The sequence below is a fragment of the Camelus bactrianus genome, chromosome 6, assembly GCF_048773025.1.
Source record: "Camelus bactrianus isolate YW-2024 breed Bactrian camel chromosome 6, ASM4877302v1, whole genome shotgun sequence".
In the NCBI taxonomy this organism is placed as follows: domain Eukaryota; kingdom Metazoa; phylum Chordata; class Mammalia; order Artiodactyla; family Camelidae; genus Camelus; species Camelus bactrianus.
Window position 1 is genome coordinate 65,499,674 of NC_133544.1, and position 5,452 is coordinate 65,505,125.

At 34.5% G+C, this 5,452-nt stretch overlaps 1 protein-coding gene across 1 annotated transcript; it reads left to right on the plus strand.

Moving 5' to 3' along the window:
- The first annotated feature begins 416 nt into the window (after nt 1-416).
- LOC105076138 (olfactory receptor 4K13-like) lies at nt 417-1,358 on the plus strand. Its single transcript, XM_010964153.3, has one exon. It carries the CDS (start codon nt 417-419, stop codon nt 1,356-1,358), a length of 942 nt encoding a protein of 313 aa, XP_010962455.3.
- Nucleotides 1,359-5,452: the final 4,094 nt, after the last annotated feature.

Consider the following 5,452-nt stretch of genomic DNA (forward strand, 5'->3'; position numbering starts at 1 on the left):
GCATGTCACAAAAATGTGTCAGTAAATGAAGTTCCTGAGACGCATCCACAAAAGATAAAAACCTGATGCTTTTGAAAACTCGATCACTCTCCTAAACTAACTATTCAAGTACAGTGTGATCCGGAACTGAACATGAAGGGAGATGAGTTTTCTCAAGTGTCTAACTGAGCTTGCCCTGTACTAACCAAGAGACTAATTTGATTTAGTTGGATCCAGACCCATTACACCTTTACGGTCCTGTGGTCTGTGAAATATCTCCAACTGAAAAACACCTACAAAGCAGTCCTATTGACAAAATGGTTGTTGCCCTAGTAAGAAAGAGGATGCTTAAATAAAGACTAAGTTCCCTGACCTGTCATAGCCGATATGTTTTCCCCTTTCAGACAACTTCTGACAGGACTCATGCAAAATGATGAATGGATCTCCTGACTAACACATCAAGTGTTTCTGAGTTCATCCTGCTGGGACTTTCCAGTTCTCAAGAAATTCAAATACTCTTTTTTGCAATCTTCTTTCTCATTTACGTGGCCATCATAGTAGGAAACCTCCTCATTGTGATCTCTGTGATATTTGATAACCATCTTCACTCCCCCATGTATTTCTTTTTGGCAAACTTATCATTTTTTGACTTATGTCTTTCCTCTGCTGCAACTCCAAAAGTGATTTCAGACTTCCTCAGAAAACGCAAGACCATCTCTTGGTGGGGCTGCATGACTCAGATGTTTTTTATGCACTTCTTTGGAGGTGGAGAGATGTCTCTTCTGATAGCTATGGCCATCGACAGGTATGCTGCCATATGCAGACCTCTGCACTACAAGACCATCATGAGTCACAAGGTGCTCACTGGGTTACTGCTGCTCTCATGGGCAGTTGGGCTCATGCATACCACGAGCCAGATGGTTTTCACAGTGGGTTTGCCCTTCTGCGGCCCCAATGTCATGGACAGCTTCTTCTGTGACCTTCCCCTGGTCATCAAGCTGGCCTGCACTGAGACCTACAACCTACAGCTCTTGGTGGCTATGAACAGTGGACTCCTGTCCCTGGGCTGCTTCCTCCTCTTGCTCATGTCCTACATTCTCATGCTGGTCACCATCCGGCAACACTCCTTCAGCGCATCCTCCAAGGCTCTGTCCACACTATCTGCTCACATCACTGTGGTCACTCTCTTCTTTGGTCCTGCTATCTTCATCTATGCTTTCCCGTTTAATAGCTATTCTGTAGATAAGTTTCTTTCCATATTTTACTCTATAATCACCCCTTTCCTTAATCCAATTATTTATACTCTGAGGAATCAGGAAATGAAGGCAGCTATGAAGAGACTGAGCAGGCAGCATATGGTTTCTTGGCTCACCCACTAATTTATGTCTGTAACAAATGATTGTTTTGCATTCTCTGCTATTTGGTGGTCTTGAGTCTTAAAATATTTATCCAAATATTTGAAATGGATGTGTTAAATAATATCAGTTTTCTTCCTTCCAAATATGTGGAATTATGAAGATAATTTTTATTTAAAACACTAATGGAAAGTGTTCATACCACAAATGTAATACATATGTAAGCATGCATTCATTAACTGTTTATCTCCTTACCTTAGAATTAAGGGAATCTCTGATGAATGTTTAAAATACATAAGCATTTAAGAAGAAGAAACATAATGTAATATACATAAGTATGTCTTCTTATAAAAATTTTTATTTCAGTAACTCAATCTGTGAAAATATGAAACTTTGGTAAGATGACACATTATATGGTGTTTAGTATAAATTTTCATTTCTAAAGTTATATGTAGTAACTTAATTGGTATTAAAAATATCTACCAATGTATGTCAAGCACACCGAGTCTTCACAGAGGAGTTGTGATTTGAATAAGAATTTGAAGAATATTGTTCCATTGTATGATCTCAATAGGCTAATTATTCTTAATAGAATTTCAAAATATGCCTAGAAATAAACATGCCAAACATAAAGTTGCATACCCAAATAATTTTTAAGAATCAATAAAATTGAAATATTAAAGATTAAAACTATTAACTGCATATTGTATCTTGTTACCATAGGTAGCATGGATACTCAATGTTCTTTTAACTGAATTCTGTCATTTATGAAACATTTTAAAAAATATCTACTAGGTACAAAATACTGTCCCAAGCAATACAGATACATGGTTAACTTCACAGGCATGTTCTCTGCCCTGGAGAGAATAAGAAGAAGCATCTGTGTTAGATGTGGTGGTATCAGAAGACCACTTTAAAGAAGAGATGTTTAAACCAACACAAAAAGAAAACTGAAGAATCTGAGTGGGGAAAAGAGCATTCCAGGCAGAAGGGCCAGTATTTAGAGATATTGTGAAGTGAGAAAGACCTGGTAGGTACTGAAGGCAGACCTTTTTGAGAGAAGTTGATGTTTTAAAAAAAGAAAGAACTATGCCGAGATTTTATAGAAAGGAAAAGACCAGAATAGTCAGACCTCGTGGATCCTTTATTTTGGCAATATAAAGCCATTAAACTGTTTTGAGAACAGGAGGGAATAGATTCAACATACTTTTAAAGTCTGATGAAGATCTGTCCTCTTAAGTGGCAAATAAATGGTAACAAAAGTGAAAGTGGAGAAAACAGTTAGTAGGCTGCTTTCAGGTTGTAAGCCTTATTTATTAAATGATCCAAACAGCGAGTTTAAGGAAACGTTGCAAAGAGGCCTTCCAAAGATGGAGACAAAATCTGATTTATGCAAACATCTTGGGTACCATCTCTTTGATATCCTTTATTTTACAAAACAATGTACCTGGAATATCAAACTTACTTATTTTCCTTCCTTATCCCTTTCTCTTTTTTTGCCCTACTTTAGTTTGGCCTTAGACAGTGTGCTCTTAACATTTCAGACTTATTCTAAAAAATTCTATGTGTACCAACTGGTATGGTTAATCTAGTCTGGACATCAATATTGTGCTCATATTATTATTTCTAACTTCTATTTTTAAAAATCCTTTCCTGTCTTGCAAATATCCCCTCAAATGCCGCACTAAATTGTGGCATACATCTCCTTAGCAGAAATATTTTTTAAATTTTGTTTTCATGGTAATTCTAATTGCTAGTGGCTGCCTGGGGAATTAAATCGAAAAAAATTCTAAGGCTCAGTGAGAAAGAGTGAGTAATATATTAGCAATGACTGCTATGTGCTTTGGAAATGGCTGTGGCACTACATTTAACATATACTTACAACCCTCACTTCCTTGTAATCTTTTCAAGAGGATTATAATTAAGGAACCATAAGAATACAGAAAATTTCCTCAAGCAGGCGAACTCATCTGCAATCATGTATTGCTACTCAGCCTTTAGAATTTTACTTGCTTAATTACATTGTTTTGCCATAAAAATTTTACTATACTCGCTTCCATGATTTTCCTTTAATACTGTTGAGCCATCATGAAGTTAAACATAATTGTAAAGGACTACATGAAATTCTAAATCTTTAGAATGGTTGACTGCTAAACGCCACTAACTAATCACGTGTTGATTACCCATAAGCATTTATTGATCACCATGGTGAAAGCCTCCCCTGATTGTTCTAGATCATGAGCCTGTGTGCGCTCTCTCTCTCTCTCTCTCTCTCTCTCTCTCTCCTCTTCTATAATAAAAGGAGATTTTTCTCTATGTTAAAAACTGGTCTATAGTGTATGAATTTCCTCATATGCCATGCTCTGTGTGGACATCGTTTAATTTTAATTGAATAAATGATTCAGTTATCAGACTACAACTATTCAGATTGATGAAATCAAATTCACAGAATTATAATTTTCTCAAGCCCATCATCTATGATAGATCCATTTTCTACAAATGGGCTCACTTTCTACCAACCAAAACATTTGAGTTAGTGATTTCTCTGGAAAGCACTTATTAGAGAAAGTCCACATGGTTGATACATGTGGTGAATTCACAATCCACTTAAATAATGAGAGAATAAGTCCTTGCTCTGAACTCTGTGGGCAACTAAGTAGCATGTTTATTTTAATAATTCCCTCTGGGGGTTAATCACCACTCTGCATCTTCTCTATGTTTCTTGTCCCTTTTTCCCCTGATCTGCAAATGACTGTTATGTATGACATGGAGATAAAAAAGGTAAACAATATATATTTAGAATCTCACTACGTCTACATGTCTTTGAAGAGGCCACTCCACAGCTAGAACTGGTAGGTTTAAATAGCAGTGCTAATGACATATAGAAACTGTATCCTTAAATTTGACACAATATTGTAAAAGGATTATAAATCAATAAAAAAAAAGTTAAAAAAAAAAGAAATTGTATCCTTTAATAAAAGAAGAGACTCTATAAGAAACTTAGAAATGAATGATAACCATACTATTCTGATCATGAGAGCAACAGTACAAGACAATTTGAGTCAGATACCATCTGGACAAATGTATCTAGTTTAAGTAAGAAGAAGAGCCAGTCTGTGATTGATAAATAAATATCACTGACATTCCTGATCTGAGAGGTCAGTTTTGTAATTTTAATTTGTATTTTTAGAATATAAACTTGGGTTCATTTAATCCCTATGAGAGAAAAATGAAATAATTTAGAATATGGTATAATAATGGAAAAATTAGTGTCATCCTTGGCTACATTTAGCATCTGTGAGAAGTCTGAAATGTAATCTAATAAAAATCTCAGATAAAGAAAATGGAAAACATTGACTTGTTTTATTTTATGTTAATTTACTTATCTATGTTTTTACTTTCATACATTGAGTATTTATTTCAACTCAGAAAACATGGAATGCTGAGATAAGTGATCAATTTAAATTAATATATATATTTTTAATTTTCCCCTCCAGCCTACATTTATTTTCTTCATTGAAGTGATACGACCTTTTATTCAATACAGTTGTCTAATCATACTGCTGACATACTTGTTTTGGTAATTGTGCAACCCAAGGATAATTTCCTATTTTTCTAAAGCCACTAGCCCTTTTCTACCACTTATTTTAATATTTTAAAGTTAATCAATATACAAGAATAAAATCCTTTGTGCACTTATAGTGTTGAATATTTTTCTAGCAAATATACAAGTTTATTTTTCAATTAGGAAAATATTTATAATGGTTATTTTGGCAGCAAGTCTGATTTTTCACGTTCCAAATATTTTTTGTGATAAGAGAATATTGCCCATGGGTTATCTAATCCATGAATAGCTTAACACTCTTATGAGAAAAAAATTATTTAAAAAAAACCTCAATATCAATAGAAACTTCATAGCCTATATTTTTTTCAAAAGAACTACCAGATACATATTTTCACATACACTGTTAAAGTGCTTTTGTGAAAATGTATAGAAAAGAGTTTACTACTGAATATAGACACAGTTTTGAACATTCTAAAGCTTTTTTCTTTCAAGCAAGCACCACAGTTGAAAAGGACTGAATAAGTTTTCTTCATTTAGTCACACGAACGGCACA